At 55.0% G+C, this 13,240-nt stretch overlaps 1 protein-coding gene across 1 annotated transcript in view; it reads left to right on the top strand.

Annotated features, from left to right (window-relative positions):
- The window catches only part of PLEKHG4B (pleckstrin homology and RhoGEF domain containing G4B), a 74,615-nt gene extending 62,694 nt beyond the window's left edge, over window positions 1–11,921 (top strand). Inside the window, 9 exon segments of the mRNA XM_044916691.1 lie at window positions 1,172–1,297; window positions 2,058–2,812; window positions 5,332–5,584; window positions 6,658–6,747; window positions 6,822–7,052; window positions 8,789–8,959; window positions 9,583–9,763; window positions 11,271–11,378; window positions 11,616–11,921. Coding sequence (XP_044772626.1) covers window positions 1,172–1,297; window positions 2,058–2,812; window positions 5,332–5,584; window positions 6,658–6,747; window positions 6,822–7,052; window positions 8,789–8,959; window positions 9,583–9,763; window positions 11,271–11,378; window positions 11,616–11,890 — 2,190 coding nt within the window. The 3' untranslated portion in view covers window positions 11,891–11,921.
- Window positions 11,922–13,240: the final 1,319 nt, after the last annotated feature.

The raw sequence follows: 13,240 nt of genomic DNA, 5'->3' as shown, positions 1-13,240 counted from the left end.
TCTGGTTATGTGGCAGATATTTTCCTTGGTTTGTCATTGTCCTTCAACTTTGCTTATGATTGAAATGACCTTTTCTATCTTAAGGTCACAGAACGACTACTGTATTCTATCCTAAGACCTTTATGGTTTGATTTTTTCCATTTACATCTTGAAAGCAACTGGAGCTTTTGTCATGAGGTTAGAGGTGGGACTCCACCCCTGAGAGGTCCCCACTCTGTTGACTGTTTCCTACTCTTCTACCCAGAGGCTCTCAGGCTGCTGGTGTTTGTAAAAACCCAGATTTGACATTTTTCTCTATGACTCTGTCCACAGAGTGTGTGCGCTGCTCTCTGTCTTCTGCCTGTGTGGGGGGGTCAATAAGTACGGTTCTGTGGCTGTAGATCCAGCGCTGATATCACCGCATTGTTAAAAACCTCTTCTTGGGCCCCTTACAACCAGGCCTCCCTGCCATTGCTATCCAACGAGCACTTGCATGAAAATGGAGTCTTAACCCCTGGCGTGTTCACTGTGAATGAGTGATGTCCCCACGGGAAGCCGTGTGGGGCAGGCAGGGCCGCCATCAGCCCCTCCAGCTCTTCCAGACTGCCCCCAAGTACCTTAGTGCCACCACCCGAAGAATATTTCTGGGGTATATTTAGCATAGTAACAAGTTTCAAAACAGAAAGTTCTTAATTTCAATTTCCTGCAAACAGCCTGCCCAGTTGCACACTTGGGCCATGGAGACTTGTGGTCATCCCTCTTCAACCATCCACAGACTGAGAGGGGCATGTAGGTAAAAACAGCCCGTGGGGCTTTCATTGCTGTGTAGCCACTTACAGTGCATTTGAGCACGCAGTTTGTTTGCATCAGGACAGCTGTGCAGGCTGTGGGAACCAGTTGAGCCAGACCCTAAGTGGTGTCTGATGCTTCCTTTGTCCCCCACGATCATAGAACCGGACTCCTTCACACATTTAAAAATAAAGGCTTCCTTTCCTACATAGATCCATTTGTGGTTTGAAAGAGGAGAGAAATCCCTGGCCTCTTGGAGCTGCTGTGTCTTGAGAACATGTCGCAGCGGTGGGGGCTCTAGACCTTCCACGACAGGCTGATGGTGTGTCCACACCAGAAGACACACACAGAAAAGGAGAGTAAGCACCGGGCTTGTGCTGGTGCTTTGTTCCTTGGGCTACAGCAGTCTTGTTAGAAAAGGCTGCAGCTGGTGGAGAACAGCTCCCAAGGCACAGAGGAAGCGATCTGGGCCTTCAAAAGGTGTCTGAGCACCATGGCCAGCCAGGCTGAGTGCAGGGAGGGAGCTCTGGCCTGATGGGCCCACCTGTCTGACTTCTACGAGGCGCTAAGAGACCCGGTGGAATCGCCTCCAGGGGATCTGCATGTGCCATGGACATTCAGTGAGCGCTGTCCCTGCAGGCCTGAGTGAGCCCAGCCTCCCTGGCCAGCACACCCCGGCACCGCGCCCCAGGATCTCAGCCACCGTGTGAGGAATTTATACGTGAACTTTTCTGTGTTTACCAGCTCTGCTATTAAAGTCCACTTGTTGCCAGAGACCCCAGGACAGTCGCTGCAGCCCAGCCCAGGCCTGCAAACTCACCGGCACCCCAGAGCCCCCAGCAGCACGGCTCCTCTTGACGGGATCCAGGGGTTCAGGGAAGGCCAGCGTAGGGGTATGAACTTTCTGCCCCACTGTCATGGCCTCCCACCCCAGGCCAAAGTGTGGACTAACTGATTTCATGGTCTGTCCAGCCTGGCATCCCATGGCCCTGGGACAACCCCACCTGCTGTTCTTGGGGGCCGTGGAGGAGTCAGACCTCATCGGGCTCAGGTGCAAACTCATCTTGCCTGCCCTCGGGGCGAGTCTGGCTGGTAGCTGCCTCTGTGGGTGGAGGGGCCTTCCTCTTGCTCTGGCCACCTGGCTCACCCTGGTCCTTGATCTGGGGTACCTGCAGAGCAGGTTTACTTGAGCTGCTCATCAAGTGCATGAGATTGGGTGGGGCTGCCAAGGCCATGGTGGCCGAGACAGTCCTCCACTGCCCTGACCAGTGCCCTCCTTTGCCACGCAGGTGGATGGATGGATGCGGCAGTGCAGTGAGTGCCTGGAGCCAGTCACTGAGTATCTGGAGACCTGTCACCGGAAGGCCACAGAGCTGACTGCGCAGGGCTTCCCGGGGGCCAGCGTGGTGGCGGCAGGCCTGGGCAGCCAGCGGCCACGGCATCAGAGGCACACCTTAGGGCTGCAGAGCCCGCAGACCCGCCTCTGCTTCCAAGAGGCCCTGTCTGGGGTTAGGCCAGACCCTGGCACCCCACCTCTGGACCAGAGAGCCCTGAAGCATGAGCTTGCCCAGTCGGCCAAGAGGAGGCACCATGAGCCATCCTGGACCCCCCCCACTGACCCAGAGGGCTGCACTGGGGAGCGGGCCCAACTGCTGCCTGGCCTCCCTGGACAAGCCTCTCTGAGCAGGCAGGAGGGTGCGCACCTGGCCCCGGCTGTGCCTTCCCCACATGACAGCCCCACCTGCTCCTCCACGCCCATCCAGACACCCACCACCCACCCCAGGAAACATCCCCTGAAGAAAATTATGAGGAGAACACGAAGCTTTGAGATTGCACGGCTTGACAGTGGCCCCAGGCATGCCCCCTGGCCAGGCCACACCGGGGTCTTCATCAGGGGCCTAGAGGTGACCAGCACCGTGGCCTCCGAGAAGCAGCCCCCACCACAGCCACATGCTGAGAGCGCCCTGGTCACTCGGAACCGGAGTCTGTCCTCTCCCTCCAGGACCCACCCCTCTGAGGAGGACAGGAGGAGGCAAGCAGGAAGGTGAGGTGGACATCCCCTCCAGCCTTTGGGCTTAGCAGTCGGTGTGGTGCCAGAGACCCAAAGCCTTTCACAGAGTGGGACATCCACAAACACCCCTCCAGGTCCACCATGTCCTGTCCAGGCAACACACTTGCATTTGATCTTAGACAAGATGTTACTTTCCTCCCCGTGTTCAGCATGATCATTGAAAACTGCTTCCTTTCTCGTGGCTTGTGGGCACCTAGCTCACCCGCTCTGATGGTTGAACAACTAGCTCTCATCATTTGAGGCCCATTTATGGAAAATCACAATAAGCAAATCACACCTGGAATATGAAGAAGTTACTTAAAAATTACTTTTAAAAAAAGGCTCTCAGCACTGAGGTGAGAAGTATGTGTGTTTATCCATTGCCTGAATGGAAATGTCCCTATGAATTTGTTTAATCCTTAAGAAGATATGTGTAAAAAGATATATTTTATTAACCGTTAGGATTAAAAAGTGGGCAGGAACTGTGCCCAACCCTAATGACAGGTAGTCCACTCACCTGGTATCACAGCCTGCCCCTTGGGCTGTTAGTCCATCTTTATAGTGACTGGGGTGGGCTGCAGGTGGGGCGTCATCCTCGTTTTCTTTGCTCATTTGGTTGGTGGACACATTTCCTCCTCATACAGAGACCATCTCTGAACTGAGATGGTCACCAAATACTCTCCTGAAACACACCAAATACTCTCCTGAAACACACCGTAACTAGGCGGTTACGGTGTAGCTTGTTCAGGGCGAAACTTTAGGTGGAACAGGAAGGTTTCATTTGGGAGCACCTGTGTGGGTCTCCCCGGGAGTTGGAATCCCTGGGAAGGCTCCAGGAAGAACCACTCCCCCACTCCCCTGAGCTCATCTTGAAAGTTTCAGAGGCACAGACTGCAGGGATGGGGGCCCTCTGCTTGTCAGGAGCCCCCAGTCCTCCGCAGTGGGCATCCTCGGTCTGGAGGGAGAAGGTTCGGGAAGCCGTCCTGCCTTTGCCCCTGGAGACAAGTCCCCCCTTCCACCTTTCACAGGCCGTGGACCCACCAACCCAGGGTGTGGTAGCAGGACTCCACAGCACATCAGAGAGGGAGCACATCCTCCTCAGGCCAGGGCCCAGAGGAGAGAGCATCAGACTAACCCGGTCTTCCATGAAAACCCAGGCCTTCTGCCTGTTGTCCAGAGGGAGTCCCTGTCACTTGGCCAGCAGTCATTTCCCCAGACATTTCTAGCCATTATGTCCTCATGTGTCAATTTCCAAATCCCCAGACCACAGTAGTTTTGTTTTTGAATATTTAAGGATGCCTGTTTTCAGCAAATGTTGACAGGAAGGGTGCTGTGGGTCCTGGGGCCTCGGATTTATTGGAGGGACCTCCAGGCCACCTGTACCAGCCACGAGGGCTGCAGGCTCCCGACTAGCCAGAAGGTGCTGCCTCCACAGAAACCATAGGTATTTGTAAAGTCCGTTACGTGAGTATGGAAAGGAACAAGGTCTCCAGCTGCAATTGGGATGCATTCAGCAGCCTTTCTGACCACAGGTGTATTTCCTACCATTGCTTGCTTTTAATTGTGTTCCAGTTTTAAAAAACAAACAAACAAGTAAATACAAGTAATGGCAGAAAAAAGTCTACGAGCCCCCATTAGTATCCTCCGGATTGAGTAATTTAGGAACATTGCTGGCAGAGTGGTGCAAACGGGAAGGGCGATGTGCCTCATTACTAGCAGGTCAGGCTCTGCTTGGTGCCCTTGGGGGAGCCTTGTGCGGCAGAGACACGTCCCAGGATTGGACGTCACACCAGCAGGAGCCCAGGGAGCCCTCTGCCTGGCAGGGAAAAGGTGTCTGCCCCCCTGCTGCCCATCTCTGCTCTGTCCTGGGCCCTGCTCTGCCTCTTCAGCGCCAGCTGCTTCTCCTCTGGGTCAGACGTCTGGGCCACATAAAGCTAAGTTTTCAGAAGTACCTTCTATAGGTTAGCAGTCTGTGCTCATCAGAAACCATCTCTTTGTAAATCCCCAGCACAGCCTTCTTTGCAGTGTTGAAATCTTCCTACTGCCAGAGCCCTCCCTGCAGAGGGTGCCAGAATCAAGCCATCTGGTGATGAGAGACCTCAGGACTCTGGGTTGAAGTTAGGGGTCCTGGGAGTCTCTCTTTTTTACTTCCCGGAAGCATCTTTTATCCTAAAAGGCTGTGACCAATAGTATAGAGAAGTTTCATGCAACCGGTTTCCTTCTAATATGCATCCCTCCCCCGTATTTCTCATCTTACTCGTTTACATCAAAGGAGCACCTTCAGGTAACGGAGCACACATGACAGGATTCGTTGCTGAACAGAACACTAAATCAGAAAGTTCTTGTTTACTGCGCATCTCCTGCCGCGTCTAATCGTGTGTATGCCTCTGGGCTTGCAGAGCGTCTTGTCTCTGTGTGAGGCAGGAACAGCGCCGACCGAGGGTCTCCTGAGGCCCCGAGTGAGGCCATGGGCTGCACCAGCCCGAGTGTCCACCCTCCTCTCTGTCTTCCAGCAGCCGACTGCAGCACATAATGGCCGAGATGGTTTCCACGGAGAGGGCGTATGTTAGGTCCTTAGGGTATGTCATCGACAACTACTTTCCAGAAATGGAAAGAACGGACCTGCCCCAGGACCTTCGAGGGAAGCGCAGCATTGTTTTTGGGAACCTGGAGAAGCTCTACGACTTCCACCACCAGCATTTCCTTGTAGAGCTGGAGCACTGCCAGCACGGTCCCTTGGCGGCGGGCCGCGGGTTCCTGAGACACGTGAGTCCCTCCTTCCCAGGTGCTGGGTCCACATGGCGGAGCCCCGTGCGGTAGGCAGAGGTGACGTCAGCCCAGGGTGCCCTGGGTCTGGCAGTGCCACGTATCAGGTTATTTGGATCCCCGCAGACCAGGCCTAGGAAACGTGTCCCTAACGGTACATAAGACCCGCCAACAAACAGACGCCAAAGTAGACAAGAAGCCTGTGGGTCCGATCACACTGGACGTTTGGCTCAGTGCCACCTCCCCAGAGCCACGTGACACTGGGGGTTCACCTGCATGGTCACACACACATCCCTCTCCTTACCACTCGAGGTAATTGGCCCAAAGCAACTCCCCAAATCAGTTTGCTTCCTGCACCAGCCCACCTGGTCCCCTTCACAGTCCCGCCTGCAGCCAGCCCCATCAGGGTCTCGACAGAGGCTCATGGAGTGTGCACATTGACTCAAGGAGGGCTGCTCTCTCCTTGAGGAGTGTCTTCTCAGCTGTGAATATGAACATCTCCCTGTCTGGGTCTTAATAAAATTCTGATTTCAGTCTGAAAAGAAAATGCTTTCACCAAGTAGTTCCCAAGCAGTGTTCCAGGCAGTGGGGACGCATGGCATCTGGGCTGTGGGAAGATGAGACATTGGCCCCAGCATCAGTAAATGTAGATTACCACAACAGAAATGCCCAAGGAGGAAAGAAATCCCATGTTGCATCTTTCCAGCTATTTCTAAGAAGGTGCTTTTAGCCATAAGGTGAACTCTGTGTTGCTTTATATTGACAACAATGGTGAGAATTTTAAATGTTGACACAACTTTGGTTCTTGACTGTTAGTGAGCAAACACTCCCCAAGCCCCTTCCCAGACGGACCTCTTTCTCTTCCCCCAAACGTGTACTGTAAAGATCAATTCCAGAACTCTGGCATCGGCCCAAGTTGCCCCCACGTGCTGGGAAGCCCAGATGGTCTTAATGCAGCGTGGAGCCTCCTTGTCTCATGCCCGCAGGGGGACTGCACAGAGAGGGTGGGGGCAGAGGCAGAGACTCTGACCTGGGCCCCCAACTCAGGTGCACGGTGCCCTCCCCTTTTGCAGGAGGAACAGTTTGGCATGTATGCACTCTACAGCAAGAACAAGCCCCAGTCGGACGCCCTGCTCTGCAGCCACGGCAACGCCTTCTTCAAGGTCACCCCCCCACCCTGCGAGGCGCGCTGCCCCCCTCCTGGCCCGGGCTGACCCTCTCACCCCGGCCCTTGCAGGACAAGCAGCGGGAGCTGGGCGACAAGATGGACTTGGCCTCCTACTTGCTGAAGCCCGTACAGCGCATGGGCAAGTATGCGCTGCTGCTGCAGGACCTGGTCAGGGAGGCTAGCAGCTGCCCCGCCTGGGAGCAGGAGCTGGGTGAGCTTCGGGCTGCCGAAGACGTGGTCCGCTTCCAGCTGCGTCACGGCAATGACCTGCTGGCAATGGATGCCGTCCGAGGCTGTGACGTAAGTGCCCTGAGGCCCTGATGGGCTCTCCTGAGTTCGGGAAAGATGAGGCCTGGGGTCAGACTGCATGAGCTTTCCTTTGGGGAAGTCTCCTGAAGCTTGAGACCTCCCGAGGGGCCAGCAGGTGAGGGCAGCAGAGAGGGGCTTCATGTCCAGGCAACTGCGCCAGGCTCTGAATGGCTAACCATCTGCTTATTGGGGCTACTTTAAAACAACTGGATGCATGAAAACTTGAGCGTGGCTGTCAGGCTTGGGGCAGACCACCGTTGGCTCTCTGCTGGGGTGCCGAGGCCTGGCGTGCATGCCCCCCACACGGTGGCATGACGGGACCAGCATAGACAGAAGAGGAGCCCTTTCTCCTGCAGAACCCCTTGTCTCTGACAGCTGGAGGGACAGCCACAGAATTCCCAGTACAAAATGGAAATGTGCATGCTCTGCTAAAATCAGCGTTAAGAGTTTCATGAGCAGCAATCTGAGCATGAGCCCTTCTGGCTGCCATGATGTGGCACGGCTCCCAGGTCACCACCCCACAGGGATTGTCCTCCCACGATCGACCCTGGGTGCCTTGCGAGGTGAACTGGCCTATGTGTGGGCACGGCTGGAGATGTGCTGACGCCCTGTCCTTTGACCCCACCTGGGCTTGAAGGTGGGACCTTTGGCATCAGCTAGAAAAGGCAGACCCGTGGCTGTGGCCAGCACCAGAGATGGAGTCTGGCGTGGAGTATAGCTCTCCGTGGACAGCCGTAGAGGACTCAGGGCACCCCAAGTGTGGTCACCCCCAGAAGCCCTCCATTCAGCAGGCCCAGCCAAGTCATTTGGGATTGAACCAGCCATTCTCAGGCAGCCCCCAGGACAGGGCTGTCCGTGGGCTGGAAAGTCATGAGAGAGACTTAGCAGTGGTGTCTGTGGTTTGGGGTACACGCCACAATGGGAGCTGTAGCCTGGCCAGGACATGCAGGCCACATCCTCCCATGTAGACCTCAGCCCAGACTGCAGCTTGGAGGGATTTCTGGGGGTAAGGGAGCAGCTCAGCTGCAGAATTCATAACTTGACTCCCTATTGGCCCCATTGGGTGTTTATATACAGTAATGAGTGAGACTAGCTCCACATTAACAAGGGGGCTTCCATTAAAATGAACACAAGGACTTTCAAGTGGAAAGTTAAATAAAATTGAAGAGCTGTAACCTCCATGCAGACGAGCAGGAGCCCTACCTGGCCCTAAGGGTTCTGCACCAGTTCCAGTGTGTGGGTTTTCCCCATACCTCTGAGCAATTCTCTCTCACCAGCTGGGTGTCCTATAACTCAACCCAATCCTGTACCATCCGCCTGGACATAGGGTAAGATCCCACAGGTGAAGGGCTCCCTGTCCTACCAGACGGCCCCCCGACACACACTACACACGTCAGTCGTGACAATCAGAACCCAGAGAAAGTTCACTTACGACACCACCGGTTTATTGTAAGGGGTGATACTCAGGAACAAGCAGATGGAAGAGAGGCCCAGGGCCAGGTATGTGGAGAGGGGCATGCCCTCCCTGGGGCACCACACACGTTCACCCCAGAAGCTCTTGAGCCCTGTCCTTTGGGTTTTTCGGAGGCTTCCTTATGCAGGCATCATTGAGTGAGTCACTGGCCATTGGCGAGCAGTTCCACCTCCAGCCCCTCTCCTCTCCCCAGGGGTCAGGATGGGGTGAGGGCAGGTCCAAGGGTCCCTGAGGAGGCTTGCTCCGTCTGCAGGTGGATCTGAAGGAGCAGGGGCAGTTGAGATGCCAGGACGAGTTTATCGTGTGCTGTGGAAGGAAAAAGTACTTGAGGCACGTGTTCCTCTTTGAAGACCTCATCCTGTTTAGCAAGACCAGGAAGGTGGATGGGGGCTATGACATCTACACGTACAAACAGTCCTTCAAGGTAACACATCTGCCTCACACCTGATGCCACGGGGAGTCAGGTCCTGGTCTGCTGGGTACGAGCAGGGGCATGTGATACTTGTTGTTTCCTGGGGTTCTGTGTCTGAGCTTCAAATGCTGCAAGGAGACACTTGTCCTTTATAGTTCTGTGTACTGGTTCAGTGGCTGGAAAATTGAGTCTCCTCAACTGGTAACTTCATCTCAGATTTTGGTGAAGGCCAACACTGGAGGTGGCCTTCCCCTGAGCCAGTCTCCAAGTTTGGCCCTCACCCTACGGAGGTTCTGAGCTCCTGAGCTCCCAGGAGGAGCCCACACCTGTAACCCCTTACCTGCTAATGCAGAGGGGTACACCAGAAGGGGTCCTGTGGCCCCGTCCAGGGCAACAGCCGCAGGGCACCACAGAACCTTCCAGTCCAGCCTCCCTTTCTCCAGTGGGGAAACTGAGGCTCCAAGATGGAGCCAGTGCACATGGGTGGGAACCGAGTTCATTCCCCACCCTTTGGTGTCTGGATGAAGGAACTCCAGCACTGAGGTGCTGGGATCAGATGGCCAGCCAGAGAGACGTCAGTTGCTCAAGTGAGGATCGGTGGTTGCTGACTCTGCTGCCACTTGCTTATGGTGCAGACAGCAGAGATTGGGATGACGGAGAACGTCGGAGACAGCGGCTTGAGGTTTGAGATCTGGTTCCGCAGGCGGCGGAAGTCCCAGGACACCTACATTCTCCAGGCCAGCTCTGCAGAGGTCAAGACGGCCTGGACCCACATGATAGGGCAGATCCTGTGGCGGCAGGCTCTGCGGAACAGAGGTGGGCAGAAGAGGGCCACCCAGGGTCAGCTCTATGTTTAGGGGGTCGGCCTGGGGTAGAGGTTTGGGGCCAGCAGGGGTTAGGGGCTGGGTTCAGAGCAGGGGGGTGGGGTCAGGGGGTGGGGACCGGGTTCAGGCAGGGGTTTGAGTCCAGGGGTTAGTGGCTTGGACGTGGGTAGGTGTTTGGGGCCAGTTTGGGGCAGGTGGCCCTTGGAGAGACCCCTCCATCCATGTGGAAATGGATGGATACGTCAATCAGCACACAAACACACTTCTCCTTTACTTGTATGTAAACAAGACACCTGTTCCCAGAGATGTTGCCATAATATGTTCCATGACACCTTAGGCCCACTGCTTTCTGCATCACCCTGTTGTCAAAGCTCCCTGCCCTCCTGGACGCTGGGCTGATGGTCCGCCTGTGACCTCCCTAGAGGTGAGGACCCTCCTCTGTCAGGCGCCATGCCCCATGTGCCAGGACCCCACCTAGGTTTCCTGCTCCTAGAAGTCAGCCCCCTTTGTTGCTCTTCCCCTCCACCCCCAGTTTCATCACTGGGGCACCTGCTGTTCACACCCACAGGATGGCATCTCATCCAGTCTGGCTGCTACAGATGCCGTCTGCATAGCGGCCCCTCCAAGCTGACCCTCTGTCAGCTCTGACTCCCCAAGCCTGAGAAACCCAAAGGGCTCCAATGTCCAAAGGTCGAAACACGACCACCTGACCCCTTGGCAGCTGCCACCCTGGCCAGCGTCTTGACCTGTCATCAGAGATGCAGTACAGCCTCCCCACAGCAGCTTCCTTCAGAGGGTAGGCCTCCCCACGCACACATGCGCACGCACGCACACGTGCATGTGCATACGCGTGCATACGTGTGCATACGTGTGCACTGCAACTTTGCTCAGACACCCGCTGGCTCCTCAGTCCCCTTAGAGTGGACCCAGCCCTTAAAAGGAGCAGGAAGTGCCCCTGGCCTGTTCCCCATTGCCCTCCCCAGTCTCCTCTGTTCCTGCCCCTCCCTCCCAACTGCCCCCCCCCCAGCTATGACCATCATCTTTGGTTTTCTTTGCTTGGTTTTACCAAGGAGTTACTCGTTCTCAGGCCCTCACCCTGTGCTCAGTATTCAAAGACATGTAAATATCTGTCAGTTTGTCTTGTAGCCATGTGACCCCTGCAGGCTGGGCTTGTTGAGTGGCTCACTGTCCTTCATGCTGACAGGGGACCCTTCCCTTCTCTCCCTAGTTGGACACCCAGTTCCTGAGCCCCATGTCCTCTTTTCCTTGTTTGCTCCTTGAGGTCCCTGAGAAAGGCCACTGTGAGGTCAGACCAGATGCATGTACCGGAACGGGAGCCCTAGCACCTCTGGCCCCCCAGCAACACTCAAGGAGGGTGCTGGGCCAGGCCCTGACATGCTCCTGGTCTGGATGGATGGTGTTGGGTACAGAGCATCATCAGGAGTGGTACTAAAGCCAAACAGTTGCTTGGAAAGTTGTCCTACGTTATTCTGTTTTAGAACTCAGAATGCAAGAAATGGTGTCAATGGGGATAGGCAACAAACCGTTCATGGACATCCAGCCCAGCAAGGCAGCCATAAGTGACCGGGCTGTCAAGAAGGGAGCAGGTAACGTGGCTTCAGCCCTACCCCTCACTCTGTCCCACTGACTCAGACTCAGGCCCTGGTGTTCACTGTGGGCCTCAAGAGCCAGCAGAGCAGGCTGGACGGGTGGTGGCCACATCATGCCTGACGTGACTGCAGTGGGAGGGACCTGGTCAGTTTCCCAGATGGCTACTTCATTTTCGGATCTGGGCTGCACTTGGGGAGCAAAAGCCAAACCACCTCCTTTCTGTCCCCTTCCAGAGTCATGGACCCGAGCACCAATGGTTGTGCCCCCCTGTGACCACGCCGCCACCTTTAAGAGGCCACACTCCACCATCTCTGACAGCAGTACCTCCTCCTCTGGCAGCCAGTCGTCCTCCGCCCTGGGGCCACTGAGCCTACAAGCATCTGCCAGCCCAGCCCTGCTGAGCTCCGCCTCCTGCCCCAGACCTTACAACATGCGCACCTGCCTCGAGGAGGAGGATGAGTTGGAGCAGGAGACGGGGAGCCAGCCTTCCATGCGTGAGTGCGCCTAGCAGCACACGCTCCAGCCTCCAACAGCTGGGTCCAGGGGTGGGCGGCAGTTCACCTGGTCATTTAACTTGCTTGCTCTTATATACTTCCAAAAGTCTTCAAACACATTATAATTTTTCTTTAATTAAAAAAACAACAAAAACTTTCACTTCCACCTAAAACAAGGTAACAGGGAATAGATTTAAAACAACCAAGCAAACGAAAACCAGATAAAACAAAACATGAACAAAGTATATGAAACAAGATTTTAAGACATAGGACATCTGGCACCAAAGGTAGTGACCTGAGAGACAGGACTGTGATGTGAGCCCTGTAATTGCTCTGATTTCTTCCTTGAAAGCCCCCAGGTGCAGTACGGAGAGCCTGCAGACCCTCAGTGAAGGACAGGCCGGGGGAGCCCCGCCCGGTGACAGGCCTCCAAGGTCTGGGTCCAGCAGAATGCTGGTCAGCACCGCACCTGAGGAGGCTGTCCAGGCCGGAACATGTGGAGGACTAGAGAGTACCCCCCCCCCACACACACACACACACCTGTTCCCAGTAGCAGACGGGCAACAGCCCCATCCCCAGGGCGGTGGTAAGTCCTCAGGAGGGCTTGCTCAGGAGGGGTGTTGGACTGAACATTCCTGCTGACCTGCCACCATGTCATAAATACAGGGCATTTGCAGGTAATCTAACTGCATCCCAGAGCAAAGCCTAAGGAGATTTATAGGATTACAAAAATATCCAGCAGCCGACAGGGTAGATACACACTGTCTGGTGCTAGGCATGCAAGGAAGTAGGAAACGGACCATAACAAGAGCAATAATCAGGCAAAACCAGCTGGAACTGATGTGGTTGTTAGAATTACCAGTCCTGGCATTCACACTATCATTCTCTGTCCCTGATGTCCAAAATGTTCAGTCACAACAGGGAAGATAAGACGGACTAAGCACGATAAAAGGCCCACAATGCTTAAGGTGAACGTGTCACTGGGTAGGGTTAACATAAAGCATGACTTAGTGGAGATGTATCGATAGAAATTGTCCAAAGTGACACACCGAGAATCAAGGAAGAAGATCGGTGAGCCGTGGGACAACTCCGAGTGACTTCGTAAACACATAATAGAGCCCCAAAATGGAGGGACAGCAAAACTTTGAAGGAACAGTGGCTGGATATTTCCCTGATTTGGTGAAGGGTGTAAACCTACAGGCCCAAAGGCCAATGAGCCCCAAGCACACATGAATGCACATCACAAACTGGAAACCTGGTGACGAACAGAAAGAACATCTTGAAAGCAGCCAGAGAGAGTCGGCGTGTTCTGCGCACAGGGACAGGGCGGGGGGCAGCACATTTCTCATCGCAGACGACGGGGT

This window comes from Neomonachus schauinslandi, chromosome 7, assembly GCF_002201575.2.
Source record: "Neomonachus schauinslandi chromosome 7, ASM220157v2, whole genome shotgun sequence".
NCBI lineage: Eukaryota > Metazoa > Chordata > Mammalia > Carnivora > Phocidae > Neomonachus > Neomonachus schauinslandi.
Note: the sequence above shows the minus strand (reverse complement) of the source record. Positions and strands in the feature narration are given on the sequence as shown.